The sequence below is a fragment of the Tachypleus tridentatus genome, chromosome 10 (assembly GCF_004210375.1).
Source record: "Tachypleus tridentatus isolate NWPU-2018 chromosome 10, ASM421037v1, whole genome shotgun sequence".
In the NCBI taxonomy this organism is placed as follows: Eukaryota; Metazoa; Arthropoda; class Merostomata; order Xiphosura; family Limulidae; genus Tachypleus; species Tachypleus tridentatus.
In genome coordinates this window covers 47,584,772-47,608,514 of record NC_134834.1, presented here as the reverse complement: position 1 = coordinate 47,608,514, position 23,743 = coordinate 47,584,772, and the positions used below count along the sequence as shown (strand labels likewise).

The 23,743-nt window shown below is 33.3% G+C and overlaps 1 protein-coding gene across 5 annotated transcripts in view; it reads left to right on the top strand.

Annotated features, from left to right (window-relative positions):
* LOC143229207 (uncharacterized) overlaps nucleotides 1-18,571 on the top strand; it is a 120,659-nt gene extending 102,088 nt beyond the window's left edge. For 4 of the 5 annotated variants that reach the window (XM_076461201.1, XM_076461200.1, XM_076461202.1 and 1 more), the window contains 7 exons: nucleotides 4,810-4,891; nucleotides 6,001-6,063; nucleotides 7,328-7,424; nucleotides 8,510-8,590; nucleotides 9,160-10,581; nucleotides 12,124-12,987; nucleotides 18,402-18,571. In XM_076461201.1, coding sequence (XP_076317316.1) covers nucleotides 4,810-4,891; nucleotides 6,001-6,063; nucleotides 7,328-7,424; nucleotides 8,510-8,590; nucleotides 9,160-10,581; nucleotides 12,124-12,987; nucleotides 18,402-18,430 — 2,638 coding nt within the window. In that variant the 3' untranslated portion in view covers nucleotides 18,431-18,571. Of the gene's footprint in view, nucleotides 1-4,809; nucleotides 4,892-6,000; nucleotides 6,064-7,327; nucleotides 7,425-8,509; nucleotides 8,591-9,159; nucleotides 10,610-12,123; nucleotides 12,988-18,401 lie in introns of all 5 variants that reach the window. The other variant, XR_013015737.1, reaches the window with a different exon arrangement.
* The last annotated feature ends 5,172 nt before the right edge of the window (nucleotides 18,572-23,743 follow it).

The following is a 23,743-nucleotide window of genomic DNA, read 5'->3' as shown; positions in this document are numbered from 1 at the left end:
TCCAAAAGAATCACGTTATTCGCTATGAATAAGTTCTTTGTCCTGCAGGCATTGTAGATTGCAGCGTTGTCCTGCTGAAAGATCCAGTCATTTCCACACAAGTGAGGGCCTTCAGTCAATAAGGATGCTCACTCCAACATGCCAATGTAGCCAGGTGCTGTTTGACGCCCCTGTATAACCTGAAGCTCCATTGTTCCATGGAAGGAGAAAGCACCCCAGATCATGATGGAACTTCCTCCACTGTGTCTTGTGGAAAATGCCTCCGCTCGGCTGGTGTCTTGCCGGACAATCCGTCGAATCCTTCTGCTCAACGTCGGTGAAATTTTCTTGGGCCGATCACTTGAAATTCTCGTTCCGTATCCCTCGGGATCTTTTAAGAAATTTGCAACAGCAGGTTTACTACACCTAATCTCACCAGCGATGGCATGTTGAAAGAGACCTTGCTTTTGGAGCTCGATAATTCTGCCACGTTCAAACACTGTCAACGTTTTTTAGCCTTTGCCATGTTTTTACCCAATGTAACACAGGAGATGTCAGTGGGAGATGTTGACAACGCTAATGCTTGAACACAAATGACTAAATTTCGTTACATGTTTACCGATTAATGCTTCGTTTCAGTATGGTCTTAACATTTTGACCAACTAGTATTTAGGCTAATTTTCTAGTATTCACATTTCCATAATAAATGCTAAAAAAGTTTCTTATTTTTATTTTCTCTCTTCTTATTTTCATCTTTCGAAGTTCTACTCAAATAAGTGGTTGAAAGTAACAACGCGAAACGCATATTTTTCTTTATGTTCATTGGCCTTAAGATCTTAGCCAGCAGTGTATGTTGTATGTGTTGTTGAATATACTAAAAATACTTTTGTTTTAACAAAATGAAGGAAAATTTAAGCCAAGTGCGAATTATAGTAAAATATTAATGAATAAATATAAAGTAAATTGTTTTTGCTCTTAACTAACTTTCAAGGTGTACGATTAATGGTAATAATTTTTGTAAACGTTTTATGTATCTCAACATTGCTTTGGGATTAAGTTATTTAGATATACCTAAATTATTAGGAATGCTGTGGTAATTAGTATTTCAAGATTAGCTTTCTTAAGTATCAAAAATTCAGAAGGTAAGATTTAATTAAGAATTTCCTAATATTACTTTTTGCTCTATAAGTTTATCACAATTAGCATTATGCTTGAAAATCTTGAAAGTATTTACGTTTGTATTTTGAAATCGAGGCTTGAAATACTTGAAAATTTGACTGACCATTGTCAGAGTGTAAATAATCCCTATTTATAATTTTCTTATCCATGACCATAAATAAACACTTCTTTAATTCTGTCCGCTCATAACGCTTACGATGGTAATACTGACACTCCAAGAATTTACACATAAATGTCTGAAAGACAGTCATTAGTCACTAGTCAAATATCATTAAACAATGTTCATCATTTCGAAAGGAAAAAGAGATGAAACAAATAGAAACTTTTTAGCCCATCTGACAATATCGTAAGTACACCTGTTAAGAACTATTGATTTACCTCACCTTATTTCTGTTAAGAAATCAGTGCACACGTTCCATAAAGAAATCTATTTATCACGACACACTTAAGGTATTTTTTCTCTTTGAAACGTGTTTTACGTCATTTTGGAGAAAAATGACCGTTGCTGCTCCCTCCAACATTTGTAAACTTTTTATTTAGCTTGTTTAATGATGACTGTTTCTGTAAATAAGGTTGCAAAACCTTGTGATCCATTGCTTGCACAGGTTAGAGAGTTTTAATGAGCATAATCCAGTGTACCTTCCACTTTGTTGATATAAGCACTAAGAATGATCCTCAATGGAATTCTTGCAATGGTAGCTTCTTGTCCCCATTCGTCAAAAGATAACAGAAACACATATACTATTGAAGTTTTAACAGCTCTAGTCCTTCATGCACAAGCGTTACCGTCAGGCAAAAAATCCATCCCATTGCTATTTGTGCAGAAACTATTGAATACAAAATCGTTTTAATACACGTTTGACACGTGTATCTATTGGAGTTTTCAGAATATGATTTGTGTAAAATGAAAGAGTACTTCTTTGTTCCACATCATCTCGTAATATCGACTTTACATCATTGAGGGTGGCTATTTACAGACCAAACTTTAACAGTCGCAAATCTGGGAATAAACTCGCTCTGTCACATACATTAAGAAGCACTTATGAAAAAGGAAAGACGTATGCTTAGATAAACCGGGCACTGTAACACGCTATTAATTTAACTTTCACTTAACTTAGATTTTTAGCGATGCAACCAACATGGTCAATCATGACCAAGCCCAGATTAAAGCCATTTAAAATGATGAAATGGAAATTGCCATACTAACCTTATTAAAAACCAACACGTTGTGGCTTTAGAATAATAAGTAGTTTCAAGCAGTTTCAAGGATTTATGAAATACGCAAAGATAAATATATATATAAGTTAACAGTTTGGAGTTTCATGTAAAATATTTTGGACTAGAATAATGAAATTTCCACAAAGGCAGAAGTGAGCTTTTAATAATATATTTATGAAATCTTATAGGACCTATATGCACACATACATAGTCCCTTTTATACATGAATTAATAAAATGTAGCTTTCACAGATAACACCACTTGATGAGGTCTGAATTAAGGCGATTTATTCCATTTTGTATAACTAGATGATGAATGATAAATGACGTTTTCTGCCAACAGAAAAAAAAATTCTTTTGATAACAATACCTTATTTTTATCATTTTAAAAATCGCATAAAAGTTAGTGTTTTAATTAATCCTTAGAAGATGGAGATACGTACACATATATCTTTAATTTGTTCGACAAAACTCTTTAACCGAAAAAACACTGAATTTACACTTTTTCTCCTAACCATGACAACAATATTATTATACATTTTATTAAGATTTGCTCTCTTGTCTTTAGTACCTGTTCTGAAGTCCTTTAGGCTTCATTCTGGAGAAAAGTAAAATTGACTAATACAATACTGCAATTTCGCCAATAAGAATATGGAAAACAAACAAATGTTGAAATAGTAGCGACACACATAAAAAAATTCCCTATCCATTAGACAAGTGCTGGCAATTGTAGAGCGGGCGGAAAGAATGATGAATTCTGTTATTTTACTCCATTGACATGGACCATAAACACCTCATGATTCTTGCCAAGAGTAATTTTCTGTGAATCTGAAATTATTTTCGGAACTATCATTCCATTTGACCTTTTCAGCAGACTGAATATGAACTATATCTTTTTATTGTCAGACAGGCATGACTATGTGAGGATAGCTCGAATTATTTATCGAAATGCTATTTCAAATGTCTACTCAACAGGTGATCAGAACTTTACAATACTACATAGTGTTTTATTTTATAACATTGCCTTTGTAATGACTGACTCGCAAGTTCTGGAAATTTCTATAAACAGCAAAGCAAAAAGTTTGAATTTCTTTTATATCTTTCTTCAGCTTTTTTTTTACATAGTAACTCAAAAACCAAAATAGTGGTGTCAGTTTCACTTGGATGACAAGTTTCAAGCGGAGTATTCGCTTTCATAAATATTATTAACTAGTAATAATTTTCTAAAAATAAATAATTATTCTAGTGTAAACGATTTTATCATTATCTCTTATAGTTAACTTTTTTACAGAAACGTATTGTTTCTTTAGAAAGCTTAAGTACAGGGTGAAACAAGGATTACCAGCCAATAGTATGTAAACAATAAATATTACAGTTGAAACCTCATCGGACAATTCATTTCTTTTATAGCTTATGAACAGTAAACTCTTAAGTGGGACTAAAATTATAATAGCTGAAATACTCAACATCGATGTAATTCAATAAATAACTATCATTACATTCGTTGTTTAACAATAAACAGAGCATGAGAAAAGAAACACATGACAAGGAATGCACATGTGTCAAAGGACCAATATCTTTACATTTATCGATTCGCATGCTTACAGTATCCGATATTTTTAGTTACGGCATAGAGACTCATAAAATGGCTCAGAGTTTTTGCTATTTTTTTGAAGTTCAAATTCTTTGTTCGTAACTTCATCTCTTGACTTATTTGAGATATAATTACAGCCACAACTACCGAGGTTTCCATCTTGAATATATATATATGTGATATCTACTCTATCAGTGCTTTTGCCGATGCCAGTCCATTTGAAATTAGTCACAGCCAAGAAGGTTATACTGATATACCGCTAAAGATAGGTCTTTTAATTCTGGACATTGGTTCTTGAAAGCTCTAAAAAGATCATTCTTTTATTCCTTTTTAGTAAATACACGTACTCTGTTTTATTGAATTGTGTACGATTGTCTTATTTCTTATATCTTTAACCCCTAAGACTTACCTTTAATGTAACAATATTTCAATATTTGTAAAGTATAAGTTAAGTCATAAAATAAATCTTAATAATACGTGTAATATTTCATTTTGGATGTAAGAGCTCAAATTCTTAGTTCAGACAAATTGTAATGGAGACGTATCTTGAGTAAGTACAGAGTATTTTTAAATAAGAATGTTCTTTAAAGCTTTTACCATAAGTTTATATGTATTTGCAATTTGTACTAAAAATTCAGCCTAAAATATTGATAATAACAGGTAGCGATCAACTAAAAGTGAATATTTATTAATGTAATGATAGCACCGAAAAAAAATCTGTTTCGTTAATAAAAGTTCTGCTTTTATTTAATCATATTTAACTCTTTTCATAAAACTCTACTACAGGTAGTACGAAACGTATTTCAGAGCTGTTTTTGGTGGTTTTTTTTTTTATTTTAGTGTGGAGATAGAATGGTGGGTACGGTCTATGATTTTAGCGACAGATATATCACGTCAACAAGACTTCCTTGTGAAGCTCAAGGTTTGGTTATATATCGGTAATACATAGAATATTTAGAAAAGTATAATTAATCAAAATTTCAATTAAATTATATTTTATCTACAGTTCTTATTCTTTTAGGAATCTAAAGGCTACTTTTTCGTGGTCGAGTAACTTATATTGCATTACTATCTCGAATATGCATTTTAGTTTTAATCTTTTCGACATGTTTGTTTTTTCTTTGTTTTAAATAGTAATAAGATAGAAAAGCTAATTATATTGTGTTTTTGGAAACATGGACTTCCGTAAGTTTAATTGTAAATCATGTCCATGGGTTCTCAGTGTTGTAACATTTAACAAAAAAACATTTCAAAGTTTAATTTTTCAGTGATTTTGTAAGAGATGTGAAGACAAAGTTCTGACTTTCAAAACAAAATAAAAAATTAATATATACTATCCAATAAACATAACTTAAAATGGAAAAAAATCGAAAGCTTAAGGTAAAGTGTTTAGTAAATAAAATATCTAATAGTCTCTCTACAGTATATAAAAGATACATGTAAATTATATATTTGTATATATGTATATTTCTTTATAATAAGCACGGCTTTCTTCGGCTGTACAGAATATTTGCTGAAACAAAATATCTTATGAATTTTAAACTTACGCAAACCGAATCTGTGCTAATAAATAGCCACGCGTTAATTGTCATGGTGAGTCCATTTCAGTTCTATGGCGTATTTTAAAAAAATAGCAACACAAACGCTTTGAAACTTTACTTGTGTAATAAATAGACATTCACAGTGCTCTAATATGTACGTATTTTACAAAAACAGTATCTAATTGTACGAAAATTAAATAAATATTTTAAGAGCTCTCCAAATTTCAGTTATTAAGTTACAATTTATGCTGTTTGAATTAGATTATCTCCTTAAGTTAATTTAAGACAAAAATTAGATAATAATAACATAAACCAATTAACGACTAAATATATTAGAAGAAAATCTACTTGCCATCTTCATGTTTGCATACAGCGTCGCGTCATCTACGTGGATCTAATCTCGTTATAAATATTAAAAATGTTCATAATCATGTTATCTGGTCAGTATCAAAGATGAAATTGCGTCAGAAACACGTTTTCATTTTCTTAGAAATACATGGAAGAAAGTTCGCTGGACCTTTCCAAGAAGGACAAACGTCATTTTATTCTTCAGGTAAGAAGATGCCATAACCGTTTTGAAAGTTTGTAATTTGTTCAGTTACTTCTATAACTGTATTCTTACGTGAAATATTGATAGTTCATAACAAATGAACCTCGTGTTACTTCTGATGTCAAATCAACTACTTTTATCAGGTTTTGTTTTATTTCTATTGTTGTTGTAACCTTAAGTCCAGACATATTACTTAATATATATTCAGCGATAATAAACCTAAGAAAAATGTTTATTTCAGTATATATTCTCGATATAAATACTTCAAAGATATAAGTACGTTAACACGTTTTACTTAGCATGATAGGAAATATTTATTATAGATTAATGATTAATATTATAGATTAATGATTAATAGATTTGAGAAAAAAAAACACACAATTAGGATACTCTTTTCCAAAGAATAGTGGGATTGATCGTCACATTATAACGCTGAAAGGGGTAGCATGTGTGGTGTGACAAGGATTCGAACCCTCGACCCTCCGATTAAGAGTCGAGTGTCTTAACCACCAGGCCATGCGGGGCCAAACACATTGGAAAGAACGTAAACATCGCCACTATGACAACATCTTAAAATACACTATGTTGTATATTGGTATTTATGACAGAGCTACTAAGGTTGCCGTTGCTTATAATCTTTAGTTCTGAACAGATAGAAGGTGGATAAAGAGCAGCAAACTTATACCCATAAACCATAATAAAAGGTTGACTTTCACTTTTATATCGTACCAATGGGGAATATTTTGTGATTTCAAACACGTTTTCCCATCTCCAAAATTTATAGTTCTAGCACAGGGCTAACACGGACTCCCAAAGTATACTTGATTTTTTATACATCTTCAACTTGTACTTTTTGAAGTACACAAGAAAAGAACTATTTTCCCTATATTCATTTAAAAAAGAAAATGATTTATTTACTCTAATAATTATGTTATAAAATAAAACATCATAAAATACATAAAGAACGTCTAAAAATCTTTATTCTAAGAAACTATTCTAAATAATGTTTATTACATTTATTCCTTTTTCGACGAAATAGATAAAATAGTTTAACACTACCCTGTCTCAACTTTTGTATACTGCAAGTTTTATGATTATTTATTTAAAAATTAAATCAAGTATATGAAACACAAAAGATGTGAAAACTCGAATAATATATCATAACAATTTGTTGATTACACTGTCATTGTGACAGAAGTGACCGACTATTGCATTTCCCACGATGATTTCTGATGACATTTCGATTTGAATATCTTATAATCTTTAGGTTGCTTTGAAGTGTGCTGATTTGTCTAATCCCTGCCGGCCCTGGCCCATTAGTAAACAGTGGAGTTATCAAGTTTGTGAAGAATTATACAGACAAGGTAACAGTTAGGTGTTATGTGGAGTTGTAGTAAGATTACGAATATTCTGTACATGTGCAGAGTTATATATACATAGGCGGATTCTAGGTATTTTGCGGAGTTATATAATCATCGCATGAGTCTAGTTTAGTGTGTAGAGTTATATATACATAGGAGATTCTAATTAGTGTGAGGAGTTATATAAATACAAGAAATTCTAAGTTGTGTGGAGTTATTTAAACATAGGGAATTATAGGAAGTAACTGGACCTATATAAACGTATTAAGATTGTATTTAGTGTGTGTGGAGTTATAAAACATAGGAGATTCTTAGTGTTGAGTTATAAAAACATCGGGGATTATAAGAAGTAAGTGGAGTTATATAAACATAGAATTGTAAGTAGTGTGTGGAATTATAAAAACATAGGGAATTCTAGTGACTAAGAGGAGTTATATTAATAAGGTAGTTCTTATATTAATAAAATAGTTCTATGTGTATTTACACATATGTATTGTCATCCATTACTGGACTACTGAAAGTACAATTTATAAAATATTGTGAAACATTTTACAAATAAAACAAACTTTTATTCTGTCTTCATTGTATCCCTATTCCAGCACTGAAGTATCTAACGAGTTATAATCGAGTAGGCCTTATATAATATAAGTGTTTAGAAGTTCAAGTGCTCAGATATCGTCATTTAAATATTTATATATCATGTGGGTTTAATAAGTGTAACAACAGAGTCCAACAACAACTCTGTTTGTTGTATCTCAACCGGCCTGGAGAGCTCAGGATTGAAGGAAACGCGTAATGGGTAATGGATATGACGTATATAGTGTGATTGAAATACCATGGGGCTAGATATAAATTATAGTATTTGAAAGCGCTCTAGTTATAGGATATCATATCATTGTGTTAAATTGATTTCTTGAACCTACGTGTTTTTCTAACACGTCAGTGTTTGAATATGTAATACACCTTACATTAATGTTTCATAACAAATAAGTGTTAACGTTATTTCTGAATCAATATAAATTATTTGTAAGTACCTACTGTAGAAATTTTTTGTCACTATTTTACACAAGCAATTTTACTTTTCGTAGGAGAAGTTGAAATAGAACTGCGTCTTCCGATAACTCGGGTATGCGATCGTACAAAAACTTCCGTTGCTAGGATACAGAGTGGTAAGCGACGAATTATTTAGTATGTACTTGTGCGAATTAACTGAAACTCGGTCTTTGTGTTGCTGAGGTATAGAAGAATATTTTTAACACGAATGGGCTCATTTCTAGCACATACTTCTCGTTGAGTGCAAAACAGTAGAGCAAGATTTAAGCTCAAACCTTTTGTTGCCAAGCTATTTAATTATAGTTTTATTTATCATTACACATTCGTACTTAATCCAAAATATCACTACTAGGCAAATAAAAGCAATACTAACAAAATCCTTTTATTTCAAAATACTTTTAAAGTCGTTAAAATAATAATTTAATCTTATTACATTCAGAAATTCTAAAGTTTTTCATCATGAAGACATAGGAAAATAACAATTGCTAAATCCTGTTATAATTTAAGGATTTAAAAAAAACTTACTTTAATTTTTGAGTCTATAATTTTTACAATACAGCGGTTTGCTAAGTTGTATTTTATGAACAGAAAATTAGCATGAAATAACTTAAGGTATTGAAAAAAAACTCGTCTCATTTGATCATTACCGATGTCGTAATTCTTTTCTGATCTTCAAATTTTTCAGATTTCCTACGTTTCGTTGTGTCGCCATTATTCGAGATGTGGCACCTGTATTTGAAGAGCTATTTGTCGCATGATCTGATGTGCCATCTACACCATAACCAAGCCCACTGGGATGAACTACTGCAGCAGGAACTCGAAGAGCTGAACGACACGAGTTCAGTATTGGGAATAGCTGCAATGGCTAGTGAGGATTTTGCACCCTTGGCCTCTGAGGAAGAAGACAGTCTTGAGGACTGTGCTAGTCTTTACTGTGAGAGTCTTCTAGTAGATAACTCCTTGAACTCGTCAATGCATCGTAGGTACAGTCTGCCGATGAAAAAGGTTCCTTCAATGAAAAAGACTGCAATTCGCAGACAGAGTTTCCCATTATCTCTAGTCTCCCACATGAAAAGCATACCAAGTGGTTGGATTCCTTTTTATTTAAGAAACATTCCCAGTTGCTCATCAAACGTTACAGCCTCTGGGCTTTTGGAATCTAAAACAAGTATTGTTTCTTTATTTAGTGAGTTTGATTCTTCAGTTTCGCAAAAAATAGAAAATGAAGCAGGTAGTGGTCAAATATGTGCTTTATCGCGAGACAGACTTTTTTCTACTATTTATGGAAACCCATCATTTGTGGCCACTGAAGAAAGTGCAAAATCTCATGAAACAAGTATTACAAAACTAGCTTTAGTAGAAACATCAGGTGTTTTAAATGAAAAACGATCATATACCAGCAATAGTTCAGAACCAGATTGTGATACTGATTGTTGCTCACGTTTTCTGTGCCAAGTTCAAAGCAATAACTTTCTAGAAGATGACATATTAACAAAAGCAACACCACATTCAATTCAAGTTAACAACGTTACTTCTTCCAGAACATTATTTCTCCAAGGTTCATCTGTGAACTATAGTTCTACGAAATATAACGAAATGATTTCAAGTAATGTAGGTTGTACTAAGATTCGAAGAAACGAATATTTTGGTACTTACCCGCAAGATCTGTCTTTAGGTCCTAAACGAACGAACTCCGCGACGCACATATCTCATGATGATATTACATTCGTAAGTTCAAGAGTTAGAGATATTACAAATAAGCAACAAATATTTCGTCCGTGCTTTATAAATTTACATAGCCCAGGAAACGAAAGAATGGAAAACAACGATAACATAAATATATTCCTAGAGTTTGCAGGATATCTAAAAGAACCTAATTCCACGAAATGTATACAACATGTTAGTCAACGACGTGGTTCAGCACCAGATGTCGCTTCTTACTCTCAGCCAGTTCTGATCAACAACGAAGGTTTTATAATAAAAAATGATAACGAAATTTCTTTTGATTCAAAGTGGAAAAAGGACCTAGATGCTACTGGTGGACGTCTTGGAAATATTGGTGGATCTCCTGGAAATACTGTTGGAAATCATGCAACTTCTGATGGAGGTACTGGTGGACCAGGTCGCTTTTACAGGTTACAGGCTTCCTGAAATGTGTAGTTTAGAATTAAAATAAATTCAATACGTTTCTTGAGGTCTATAAAATAACCTTCCCTTTGCAGAGAATTATTAAAAATTTACACAGGGTTATCATTTAAAAGTTATTGTTTTTCTGTTGAAATTAATATTACATTATCATTGCAAAGTCGTTCGAAGTGATGTTAAGTTGTCCATTGGTAATCTTATAACTGGAATTTTAGGAATAAATTTTCACTGTAATATACGATTTCTTAAATTTGACATTCTAATAGTTTACGATCTATTTGTTTTTAATTTAATTATTGCTTTATTTGATAAAATCATTGTAGAAAATATAATCAAACGAAAGTAAATCCACGTGATTGCTCAGCGGTAAATCTGCAGGCTTACGACGCTAAAATTAGTGTTTCTATACCCCTGAAAGGTAGAGCACAGACACCTCATTTGTAGCATTGTGTTTAACAACAATCAAAACAAGTTCAAATAAATAGACTTCACACATGCGAATCTGTACCAACCAATAAAAACAAGGCTTAGTATGTTTATCTTTCCCCCCACACCAAACATGCTCGCCCTTTCAGTCGTGGATGCGTTATAATGTGACGGTCTATCCCACTATTCGTTGGTAAAAGAGTAGCCCAAGGTTTGGCGATGGGTGGTGATGACTGTTTTCGCTCTAGTCTTACACTGGTAAATTAGGGACAGCTAGTGCAGATAACCCTCGTTTAGCTTTGCGCAAAATTCAAAAACAAACAAATGTTTATCTGTCATTGGAGGATTTTGACAGTATATCTATGTTACAAATTAAATTAATGAAGCTAATTAATGCAGGAAGTATATTAAAAATATCTACATTTTCCGTTACAGTTTTTATTAATGTTTAGTACGGCAAGATTTGTTTACAAAACTGTGAAAGTACAACAGATTTTCTATTGCAATGTTTCAGGTGTGCGATAAATCATTTGACGTATTATCAGACAAAGTTGGTTTCAACAGAAAGGAGACTATATTATAAATATAGCGATGAACATCATACCTAATAAAACACATATAATAAATGAGACTATCTTCTTGAAAAATTGTTTAAAATAACCAAAGTATAGGTTCATTAATCATCAATGTATTGTTCTGAGACATTACAGTTAAGATATCCCGTATGAAATGATATTCTACTGAACGCTTTTGAAGAAATTAAAGCTATTTTACTTTGTTTGAAACCTTTAGGAAAACTAAACTGAACTTTAATGCTTAGGGTTTGCTTGCATGTTAAGAAACTCAGCCAAAGTAAAAAGAGATAAATAGACTGAAATTTTCAACTAACAAACAAGATCCAAATTATTTCTTTAAATGCTATAATAATTTACTTGCATGAGTTTACACCCCGAAGTAAAACGCCACATGTAGGAAAAGGATTAGTTTCTAATATGTTAGATGATTATTCAGGATTGTCGCAAGAGTTATTTTTTTCTGTAATATAAACTACAATTGTTGTTTCTCTGTACTTCCTCAGGTCAACCGCCAGACTGTAAACACTCATCTTTTGATGGAGTATCTAAAGACTGTGTGACAACTAAGAGTCGAACTAAACTCCTTCGGCGTCGCCACAGCTTTGCTATACTTGAAACCATCCCTTCACCGCAAAGTGGGTCAACATTCAGTGACACTGACTCAAAACACATCCCAGATTGTTATATCACTAGGAAACATGACAATATATTAGGGACGTTCTTACAATATTCTCCTGAAGGCGCCCATTGTTACAGCGGTAATAATGCCAATCCCTTTTTGCCATTTGGCCGAAGAGGATCTTTACCAAGTGATATAGGCTTGGCTTGGACATGTCGTATCCAGCCTCTAAAGTCATTCCCGAGACGTCGTCGAGCTTTTGATGGTGACATAAAAGCAAAAGATTTTGTTTCACGAGAACAAACGAGTCAAGGCCGCAGACGAGGCTCAACTGGAGACATGGTAGTAAACGTAGTAGGTTCTATGTTCGATGTTGTTTCAAGCCATTGCATTCCTTCGCTTAATAATGGCAAGAGGGGCATTTCTTTCTTTAAAACAGAACCTTCAAAAGTATCCACTAGCCCGAAATTATCAAACATTAGAAAAGCAGAGATAAAATACTGTTCTTCGTTGTCTGCCAACCAAACAGAAGCTTCTCCAAGTCAGGCAAAGAGAAAGAAACTTTTTCGAAGGCAGGCCTGTTCTTTTGACTCGTGGTTTCTTCCCGACATAACGTTGAAATGTTTTTCGTCCTGTCCACAGACAGCCTCCGAAAATCATGAACCAACTATCATTCCCAAAGATTTTGAATTTCAAAGGAGACGAAGTTCCTTACCGTATAACATGTCCTATTTTCACAACGTAGCAGGTGAGCTAGCACGAGCATTATAGACCAAAATAAAAGATTTAGTAATTTAACTTACATGCAAATATATAAGGTTAGCGAACAAACAAATTCAATATATATTAATTTATTTCACTTAAATCATGCGACATTTGTTCAGTCTAGTAGATTGTTAACATCACAAATGCATTTTTAATCAAGTTGTTACAGTAAATAGAGAGTGTATTGGACTCCAATTAATTGTCTCAAATCATACAAGCTGTGATAGTTTTATCATATTATTAATATACAGTGTTTTACATAGGAGTGTCTTTTGTTAAGACGTCTCTACATAGAAACACAAATACCACTTTACACAAGAAGGAAAGTGGAAAATCTTCATTATATATTTCAAACCTTGAAGAGTGTCTATTTACTGTGTAGCAACTTAAATCTTATTTTAAATGTTCTATTAGTTACACACTCCTTACCTATCACCTGGCCCGGCATGGCCAGGTGGTTAGGGCGGTCAACTCGTAATCTGAGGGTCGCGAATCCGAATTCCCGTCACACCAAACATACTCGTCCTGTTAGCCGTGGAGGCGTTATAATGTGATGTCAATCCCACTACTCGTTGGTAAAAAGTAGCCCAAGAGTTCGCGTTGGGTGGTAATAACTTACACTGTTACATTAGGGACGGCTAGCACATATAGCCTTCGTGTAGTTTTGCGCTAAATTCAAAACAAACAAACAAAAAACCTACTGCCTGTAATTTGGTTTGTAATGTTTACTTCAAATACTTGCAATCGATTAAAGGTTTTTCGTATTACAACATTTAGAAAGAACAAACTCCAAATGCGAAAGGAAATGGGGCAAAGTACCGGCTAAAAGTCAGGCAGGATTTACATTTATTTCGTTATATGCTAGTATGTATGTTAAAACTATACGCTTAACTAACGATAATTAATTTTAAACTTGTTGTTCAAATCAATTTCTTTAAAATTTGTGTGTGTGTGTGTGTGTATTTTCTTTATAGCAAAGCCACATCTGGCTATTTGCTGAGTCCACTGACTTTACAATCTCTAATAACTTTTACAAAAATTATTTTTCTACTTAACATTTGGCTTCTTATTGCAGCGTATTTCAGCTAGGGACAAATTTTAAAAATCTATGCTTTAAAGCTTTTCAATTTCACCGTTATTATTTTCAATTTAGGTTTAAAATTTAACTCTCAAGTGAACAGGTCTTTTATACGGAATGCATATTGCTAATTGATTTTCACAATTTTTTTTCTCCGACTGTCTCAAGAAACGTCACCGAACTACAACATGTGACACACACAACCCAAACTCTGTGTGGAGTGTTTAATACGTCCATTTATAAAAATCGATTTAAAACGGCATTTATTTCACATAAAATATAAGGTTCAGGAAGGTGTAAAGTTGAGGCTCAGACAGTCTTGACGGTAGTTCAAGATCAAGGTTTCATTTCGTTTTACCAACTGGCGTTTCTTACTTGAATTTTATTTCTACTATTTTCTTACTTATTTCCTCCTGGTGATTATTTAAGATTAGGAGTGTGGTGTTAATTTTTGTTGGAATGACATTTTTCAACCATGTTTTAAGGTTATCGTATAATTGATACAGACACCTCAGTGTGCCTTACAACCACCAAAACAATGTATTAAGATTGTACTAATGTTCTAACACGTGGGAAATTCCATAAAAACACTGACTGTGTTATTGAATCACTGAGACGTGTTATTTGTGGATGCGTCAAATCCTACCACTTTTGTATGTACCAATTATTTAGAGTTAAGAGAATATCTTCCAAGACATGAAAGTTTTACCCTCATGGACGTAAGAACGGTACTACAGAAATTTAATCAAATATGCATCATTCTGAAGTGTTACAGCACCCTCAAGTAAGTAATTCTCAGTCCGGTACGGCCAGGTGGTTAAGACAACTTGGGTTGTAATCCGAGAGTTGCGGGTTTGAATCCCCGTCACGCCAAACATGCTCGTCCTTTGAGCCGTCGAGGTGTTATAATGTTAAGGCCAATCCCACTATTCGTTGGCAAATTATTAACCCAAGAGTTGGCGGTGTCTGGTGATGACTAACTGCCTTTCCTCTAGCTTTACACTGCTAAATTAGGAACGGTTAGAGCAGATAACCCTCGTGTAACTTTGCGCGAAATTCCAAAGCCAAACCAAGTAACTCTCTTCAAGGTGATTCTCAAGTATTTTCAACATTTTTCAGTTTGAAATTCTCTCACTTAATACTGAAAGGATGGATTGTTGCTCTTAGTTATAAACAAATTATTGAGGTAACGAGAAAAAAATTATGTATGGTTACTTTAATCTGCAGGGCATTCGTGACATGCAGTATTACATTCAGATAGTGCAGTGACGCTTCTATAGTGCAAAGAATTATTTTTCCGTTTTAGAAAATTTTAGGTTTTGTACTTGCGTTGCTAAAAGTATAGAAAGCATAATAAAATTTCGTTTATTTTGATTTCAATGTTATTTTACTTCTCTGTAAACTGCGTTTCATAAGTTCAATTGACTGCTTCTATCTGTTTCAAGAAATTTGTAGGTTTAGCTTCGTTCAGTTTTCATCACATTGCAGTAACTTATTAAAACGTTGAATCTGCCTTTGGCAATATTTTGAAAGAAACGTCTTCTAAAAACGTGTAAAACTTGGTTACATGATTGTGCGTTTTCTGTTTGAATCAAATTATGATAGCAGAGTTTTTCAAATATCTAATTTTAGTTTTAACATATTTAATATGATATTGAATGTTCTAATATCTATATAATTAAAGGAGTAACATGTGTGTGTGAAGAGCTTTTTAAACATCATCAAACTACGCACAATTCAAGTAAGAAGTAGGGAAGCATGAACATCGTCACCATATGCGTCAAGGAGGAGTGGGTGTAGAAAGTATTATGGATTGCAAGGGAAAGGGTGTTTGGGGAATGGATCTGTAATTCCTCAGAGTCTCATCCCAGATAGCAATACGTGTGTGTTAATGATTTGGTTGTAGATCTCTTCATTTGTGTATAGACGTTAGAATACTGATAGCATCACCTCTTTAAGTTTGTAAACCTTCTACCTATACCCAGGTTTAGAAAGCGCCACTTGGTCTCTTGTCTCTCAATAGATATATCAATTAGTTTGTCACTTTTATTATCATACCATTAGGATCAATGTGTTTTTTTTTGTATTAGAACTGTTTGTTGGGTATCGCATGTTGTGGAATAAGTTTAACCTCGCAGCCTTTGAGACACTCTGCATGGCCATCAGATTCATTTAGAATTCTACGTACATATTCTAATACAGAGTAGTGCATTAATATTTTATACACGCGGGGTTTTCCACCTAGTATTATATTATGAGATAAAACAAGTGCTATTTTTATACTGATGAATTTTCTCATTTTGATTTTTGTGTCACTCACTACAAGATGCTGTCGATGACATTCAATTTTCAGTAAATGAGTGACGACTTTCGTTTGCTAATTTTATTTCTATCTCTTATTTGTTTCTACTCTCTTCTGTATATGATAAACAAAGGCTTTTTGTGTTATTGATGTGTATAAATATCTAGGTATGGCACGTGATGAATGATAGTCTTTTTAGATTCACGGCACCTTTCTAGTTGCTGATTCTCAAAGACGTCCAACTTTTTCTTGGGTTCTTTCAGCTAATTAATTCGGAAAAGGCATAATGCCCAATCCTTATGAAATATACCTCAATGTAAATTACTTTATGCTGTAGAATGTTCTATATGATTATACACCCTCATCTGCTCCCTGTAGAACTTGTACTTTTCAAAACACTGGCTGAGTATTTGTTTGGGGGCATTGAAAGTTGAAATGTACGTCTACTTTTAATTTGTAAACTTTAGATAATGAGGCTCTTTTTACCCTTTGCAGATAGTATTCTATTGCTCATTCGCCTTTAACGTCTTTGCGATGCAGTGAGAAGATTTTCTATTAGCACCTTCAGAATAATTTCCACGGGGAAGATTGCAGTTGAAACAAGGTCTATCTTCGATTCTTCAGGGCATTTATTAAAATAATTGCGTATCATTTTCATGACACTGTCACTTTTCTACCACATAGAGAATGAGGTCTATTATTAGAGTAATATTGGAAATATACCAAGAACATGGTAACCTCTTGATTGCCTCACTTATATAAATATATTTTGGAGATGTTGTATGTGTGGCTCAGCCTGAATCTTTTATTTTCTTTACCTAAATATTCTCACATTCTATAGTCTATCAGTACCTTTTACTAATCTTGCTTGTATAGTTTTCTTGTGTTCTTCTGGCTTAACACTATTGGGAGTTTTCCTTTAGATTAATATTTTAAGCAGACAAGTTTTGTTAAAGAAGTGTCACTTTCTATATTATTTTCTTATTTTAGGTATCGGTTATTGGCTTTTTGTGATTTTTATTTTGTTTTTTTATATTTTGGAACACCTTGGAGTATTTATTAAAATCATATGGTGTTAAGGTCTCTGAAGAGATTTTTTCACTTATTTTTCCTCTACAATTATCGAGTAAAGGATCACTACTTCTTGATTCCAGTTTAGACCAGCTATTTGGCCTGTTTTTTATGATATTTTCTTCCCAAGAACTTGTGGTCAAACCCCTATTGTCCTGAAAAGTGAACGAGATTATTTTCTTATGCCTTGGTTACACAGTAGAACTTGCGTATTCTTGTATATTGGTTTCTATCGCAAAACTTTATATACGAAACTTCCAAAAATATTTATCATTTGTCCCGTCTGTGGTTTTGTTCGTTTATTCTTATAAAAGTTTTATTTATAAACAATTTACTATTTGTCTTCTTTACTAAGCTTTAGTTATGTACTTCATCCTGTTATTCAGATTGGTCCAAATGGTGTATTACTTTTTCTTAAAGTTTCTTCAGTCTTTGACATCTTTAATTATTTCTTTTAGGGAGGAAATTCCCTCTTGAAACATTTTGGTACTTTTACTGGAAACTGAATAGTGGTGTATCTAAATATGACAGGGTGGGGAATATGGAAGAAGAAATGTCATCCACAATGCCAATTTTCTTGTGTTTGAAATCTGAGTTTCACTCAAGCGCGTCCCCCGCTAGTACAGCGGTATGTCTAAGGATTTACAACGTTAAAACCAGGGGTTCGATTCCACTCGGTGGAATCAGCGGATAGCCCGATGTGGCTTTGCTATAAGAAAACACACGCTCAAACGTAAAAGTCTTGATTAATTATTCTGTAGAAAGTTTTTTTTATTATATTTATCTTAATTATACAATTTACGTTGTATATATTATGGGAGATTTTAAACTTTTTTAAATAAATAAAAATAATCAATTTGACGTACTGTTTTAAAGTACTTTTTGATAAAATTTGTTAAAGAAGCGATTTCGGTGTCTTACCTAAACTGGGTTTTTTCTTCTTTAGGTGTTCCATCCAGCTATGCCAAGAAGTAGTAGATTCTTGATCTAAGTGATGTAACCAACGAAAAAGAAACTAACTAAACGACTAGTGATACTTTTATGGTTGGCCACTTTTTTGTGTATAGCGTCCAGCTCCCGCCCCTTAACTATGCAATAAAATCCTTTGTTAGACATGAGACAGATATTGCTGGTTTGATAACTTTCAGAATTTTTTTCCTTATATTACAATTGAAAAACTTAAAATGCTATACAAAGTTTAATACATATATATGTATAAACTCAAAGTAACCTGTTCCTGTAACGGCTGTTGGATCGGGGCCAATTGGCTTGTATCCCGGCCTGCAAACAGAATTTCATATGTTCAGCGTGGCCAGGTGGGTTAAGGCGTTCGACTCGTAATCTGAGGGTTGCGGGTTCGAATTCCCGTTACACCAAACATGTTCGCACTTTCAGCCGTGGGGGCGTTATGATGTGACGGTCAATCCCACTATTCGTTGGTAAAAGAGTAGCCCAAGAGTTGGCGGTGTGTAGTGATGACTAGCTGCCTTACCTCTAGCTTTACACTGCTAAATTAGGAACGGCTAGCGCAAATAGACCTCGTGCAGCTTTACGCGAAATTCAAAACAAACCAAACCACACTGATAAAAACACTGTGTACTTTCAGCTGTAATCATGTTGTAAATACTACAATATCTCTCAGGTTCACAAACTTCCGATTTCTCTCACTAGAAATGAGAATAACAGTACCAGTACAGACTTAGAGATAAACCTTAGAGCTAAATATATAAAATCAATAAATAATAAAAGTACACAAAAGGATACTCATGTGTGTGATTTTCTTTAATCACGATGTCAAATGCTTTTCCTACGTGTGAAGTAAAAACAAAAGAAGTCATAACTGTTTAAAAGACTTTTCAATGATAGGCAGTTATTAATTTTGGCGTAATGAAATCATATGCAATATAATCCACTTATACTAGTTTGTTTGTTTTTCTCTGTTTTTGCGCTAAGTTACATAAGTTTTTCATTGCTTCCACCGCGATGATCTAACTCTGAATTATAAGGTTGTGAATATATCCTAAGCCGTCAGAGGAAAAAGTATTTTGGAGACAATATTTTCAACTGTTAATGCAAACGTTTAATCTAGTCTTTAGATTATTACAGAAAAACCGAGTACGTTACGCAGTCCTAAAGGAATAAAATAATGAATGATTAGTGATCTCAAACTTCCTTTAAGTAACACAAAATAATATATATCTATGCACCTTTTAACTTTATCTATTGTCCTTCACATCATGCTATTGAAAGTGGAGGAGACATATCATAATAAGTTGAAAAAGTACCTGAGTTCCAAATTAAAACAGCTGACGTTTCAACTTACTACTTTTTAATGATCAGCCTTTTGGTCTAAATACTAAAAATATTCAATAGTTATTAAAGAAGAATGTTTAAACAATATAATTTGAAACATGAAACAAGGGTGAATAACAAATAAGGATCAGTTAGAACATGGTACATTGAGATATTTAGTGGAGGGTGAATAATAACTAAGAATAGGTTAGAACCTTATAGATTGAGATGTAGTGCAGGATTAACAACAACAAGGGATTTGTTAGAACCTGGTACATTGAGATATGTAGTACAGGATGAACAACAGCTAAGGATCAGATAAAACCTGGTAGATTGAGATATGTAATAGAGAATGAACAACACCTAAGAATCAGTTAGAACCTGGTAGAATGAGATATGCAGTACAGGATGAACAACAACAAAGGATCAGTTAGAACCTGGTATATTAAGATATATAGTAGAGGGTGAACAACAACAAAGGATTAGTTAGAAACTAGTTTGAGATATGTAATATAGGATGAACAACAGCTGAGGATCAATTAGAACTTGGTAGATTGAGATGTAGTATAGGATTTACAACAACAAAAGATTAATTAGAACCTGGTACATTGAGATATGTAATACAGTATGAACAGTAGCTAAGGATTAGTTGGAACATGGTAAATTGAGATATGTAGTACAGGATGAAGAACAGCTAAGAATCACTTAAAACCTGTTAGATTGAGATATGTAATACAGGATAAACAAAAGCTAAAGATTAATTAGAACTTGGGAAATTGAGATATGCAGTGCAGGATGAACAACAACAAAGGATCAGGTAGAACTTGGTAGATTGATATATGTAGTACAGGATGAACAACAGCTAACGATCACTCTGAACCTTGTAGATTGAGATATGTAGTAGAGTGTGAATAACAACTAAAAATCAATTAGAACCTGGTACATTTAGATGTATAGTACAGGATAACCAACAACTAAGGGTCAGTTAGAACCTGGTAGTTTTAGGTATGCAGTAGTACAGGATAAATAACAGCCTAGGATCAATTAGAACCTGGTAGATTGAGATATGCAGTACAGGATGAACAACAACTAAGGATCAGTTAGAACCTGGTAGATTGAGATATGTAGTACAGGGTGAACAACAGCTAAATATTAGTTAGAACCTGGTAGATTGAGATATGCAATACAGGATGAAAAACAACTACGGATCAGTTAGATCCTGGTATATTAAGATATATAGTAGAGGGTGAACAACAACAAAGGATTAGTTAGAAACTAGTTTGAGATATGTAATATAGGATGAACAACAGCTGAGGATCAATTAGAACTTGGTAGATTGAGATGTAGTACAGGATTTACAACAACAAAAGATTAATTAGAACCTGGTACATTGAGATATATAATACAGTATGAACAGTAGCTAAGGATTAGTTGGAACGTGTTAAATTGAGATTTGTAGTACAGGATAAAGAACAGCTAAGAATCACTTAAAACCTGTTAGATTGAGATATGTAATACAGGATTAACAAAAGCTAAAGATTAATTAGAACTTGGGAAATTGAGATATGCAGTACAGTATGAACAACAACAAAGGATCAGGTAGAACCTGGTAGTTTTAGGTATGCACTACAGGATGACCAACAACTAAGGATCAGTCAGAACTTTGTAGATTGAGATATGTAATACAGGATGAACAACATCTGATGATAAATTTAAACGTGGTAGATTGAGATATAGTGTACAGGATGAACAACAACAAAGAATGAGTTAGAACCTTGTGGATTGAGATATATAGTACACGATCAACAACAGCTGAAGATTAATTAAAACCTGGCAGATTAAGATATGTAGTAGAGGGTGAATAACAACTAAGGATTAGTTAGAACCTGGTAGATTTAGATATATAGTACACGATAAACAACAACAAAGGGTTAGTTAGAACAGGGTAGTCTTAGGTATATCCTACAGGATGACCAACAACTCTGGATCAGTCAGAACCTTGTAGATTGAGAGCTGTAGTTCAGGATGAAGAACAACTAAGAATCAGTTGGAACCTGGTAGATTGAGATATGTAGTAGAGGATGAACGAAAGCTAATGATTACTTTTAACATTTTAGATTGAGATATGTAGTAGAGGGTGAATAACAACAAATATCATTTAGAATCAGATAGTTTTAGGTATGCAGTACAGGATGACCAACAACTAAGGATTAGTTAGAACATGGTAGAATGAGATGTATATTAGAGAATGAACAAAAGCTAAGAATCTGTTTCAATGGTAGATTGAGATATGTAGTAGAGTGTGAATAACAACAAAAATCATTTAGAACTTGGTAGTTTTAGGTATGCAGTACAGGATGACCAACAACTAAGCATCAGATAGAACATGGTAGAATGAGATGTGTAGTAGAGGGTTAATAACAACTAAAAATCAGTTAGAACCTGATAAACTGAGATATGTAGTACAGGATGAACAACACCTTAGAATCACTCTGAACCTTGTAGATTGAGATATGTAGTAGAGTGTGAATAACAACTAAAAATCAATTACAACCTGGTACATGTAGATGTATAGTACAGGATGAACAACAACAAAGGGTAAGTTAGAACCTGGTAGTTTTAGGTATGCATTACAGGATGACCAATAACTAAGGATCAGTAAGAACCTGGTAGATTGAGATGTGTAGTAGAGAGTGAATAATAAATCAGGATCTGTTTGAACCTGGTAGATTGAAATGTAGTACAGGATAAACAACAACAACGGATTAGTTATAACCTGGTAGATTTAGGTATGTAGTATAGGTTGAACAACATTTAAGGATCAGATAGAACCTGGTAGATTTAAATATATGTAGTACAGGATGAACAACAACTAAATATCAGTTAGAACCATGTAGATTGAGATCTGTAGTACAGGATGAAGAACAACTAAGGATTAGTTAGAACCTGCTAGATTGAGATATGTAGTACACCACGAACAAAAGCTAAGAATCAGTTGGAACTTGGTAGATTGAGATATGTAGTAGAGAATGAACAAAAGCTAAGAATCAGTTTCAACATGGTAGATTGAGATATGTAGTAGAGTGTGAATAACAACAAAAATCATTTAGAACTTGGTAGTTTTAGGTATGCAGTACAGGATGATCAACAACTAATGATCAGTTAGAACCTGGTAGATTGAGATGTGTAGTAGAGGGTGAATAACAACTAAAAATCATTTAGAACTTGATAGACTCAGATATGTAGTACAGGACGAACAACATCTAAGAATCACTCTGAACCATGAAGACTGAGATATGTAGTAGAGTGTGAATAACAACTAAAAATCAGTTACAACCTGGTACATTTAGATATATAGTACAGGATGAACAACAACAAAGGGTTAGTTAGAACCTGGTAGTTTTAGGTATGCAGAACAGGATGACCAATAACTAAGTATCAGTAAGAACCTGGTAGATTGAGATGTGTAGTAGAGAGTGAATAATAACTCAGAATCTCTTTGATCCTGGTAGATTGAGATGTAGTACAGGATAAACAACAACAACGGATTAGTTATAACTTGATAGTTTTAGGTATGTAGTTCAGGTTTAACAACATTTAAGGATCAGATAGAACCTGGTAGATTTAAATATATGTAGTACAGGATGAAAAACAGCAAGGATCAGTTAAAACCTGGTAGATTGAAATATCTAGTAGAGGGTGAATAACAAATTAGGATCAGTTAGAACCTGGTAGATTGAGATATGCAGTACAGGATGAACAACAACAACGGATTAGTTAGAACCTGGTAGATTGAGATGTGTAGTACAGGATTAACAACAACAACAGATTAGTTAGAACCTGGTAGATTGAGATGAGTAGTACAGGATTAACAACAACAACGGATCAGTTAGAACCTGGTAGATAGAGATATGTAGTACAGGATAAACAACAGCCTAGGATCAAATAGAACCTGGTAGATTGAGATATGCAGTGCAGGATGAACAACAACTAAGG